We start from the raw sequence: 1,268 nt of genomic DNA, 5'->3' as shown, positions 1-1,268 counted from the left end.
AAATCATAGTACTATATGTCATTAAATCATAGTACTATGTCATTAAATCATAGTACTATATGTCATTAAATCATAGTACTATATGTCATTAAATCATGGTACTATATGTCATTAAATCATAGTACTATATGTCATTAAATCATAGTACTAAATGTCATTAAATCCTTATAAAGCAGTAGGATTCAGCGATAGAATAAACTGTTTTCTAAGTGAAGAGCAGAAAGCCAGTAAAGGTGCTGTGGTGATTATTGTCATCAAAGATGTTAAATCCTTCCATCAGACGAGTGTAGACCTCGTCTCCTGCATCCAGCTGCAGTGTGACACCATTGGTTCCACCGTCCTCCGAGTCCGAAACATCATCGGTCACAGTCACCATTACAAGTCCATTTTTATACAGCGACACTCTTCTCCCCTTGCTGGAGGTTGTAAAGGCAGTGTATGTGAAGTAGTAGACTCCATTAACCGGTGCTCTGAAGATACCCGTCACCGGACTGTAAGCCTCACCAATATTGTTGAAGACATGTTTGTAGGCCAGGATGACATCATCACTATTTGGTCCTTTGGATTCAGACAGCGAGGCTGAGAAGGCCACCTTCGGTCTCTCTCCGTTCTCTCTCTTCAGTTCCTCCACGGTGGCTCCCATCTCATTCAGTTTGGTGCTCTGTTGAGCCACAATGGCTCTCAGCTCCTGGAGTAGGACTCTCTGTTCCTCCACCTGGCTCTCGCTGGCCCGCTGTGTGGTTTCCATAAGGATTGGCTTCTTGTCAATGTCTCTACTTTGAAAAAGCTGCAGCTCAGAGAGACAGCTGCCGAGAACAAACAGCAGAGCGACGAAGGTCCTCATCTTTCAGATCAACTCTGGGATCCTTTGGTATCAAAACACCTAAATTCAAGAATTCTATACAGATGAATAGTGAACCATTTACTCAGTCATTCATTGTTAATACTTAACTGTCCTTGGATAGGTGCCGATGTAGCGTGTTCTGATGTTTAAGTTCAAAGTTTTTATTTATCCAACGGCAGACAGTAAACACTCTCTGAAATACTTGCTGTGTTGACAGAATTCTTTATATTAAGAGAATGAAATTAATTTTTTATTTTATTTTTAAACTTATGTCTTATAAAAAGATATACGATGTAGAGTGCAGAAAGTCAGTTACAGACTGTACTTTGGCAAATAAGAAAGTATTTCTTTTAAACCTCCCTCTTTGGGCTGGATGTGTCCATGTATAGGTCATACATACTTAATCTATGAGCAGAATGACTTT

The 1,268-nt window shown here is 39.9% G+C and overlaps 1 protein-coding gene across 1 annotated transcript; it reads right to left on the bottom strand.

Annotated features, from left to right (window-relative positions):
- Positions 1-205: 205 nt before the first annotated feature.
- LOC121845483 (complement C1q-like protein 2) lies at positions 206-844 on the bottom strand. Its single transcript, XM_042316948.1, has one exon. The coding sequence runs from the start codon at positions 842-844 to the stop codon at positions 206-208; it is 639 nt and encodes a 212-aa protein (XP_042172882.1).
- Positions 845-1,268: the final 424 nt, after the last annotated feature.

This window comes from Oncorhynchus tshawytscha, unplaced genomic scaffold (assembly GCF_018296145.1).
Source record: "Oncorhynchus tshawytscha isolate Ot180627B unplaced genomic scaffold, Otsh_v2.0 Un_contig_4380_pilon_pilon, whole genome shotgun sequence".
Classification (NCBI taxonomy): domain Eukaryota; kingdom Metazoa; phylum Chordata; class Actinopteri; order Salmoniformes; family Salmonidae; genus Oncorhynchus; species Oncorhynchus tshawytscha.
Note: the sequence above shows the minus strand (reverse complement) of the source record. Positions and strands in the feature narration are given on the sequence as shown.

Excerpts from the sequence above, each read along its gene's own strand:
- LOC121845483 (XM_042316948.1), bottom strand. The coding sequence starts at position 844 with ATGAGGACCTTCGTCGCTCTGCTGTTTGTTCTCGGCAGCTGTCTCTCT.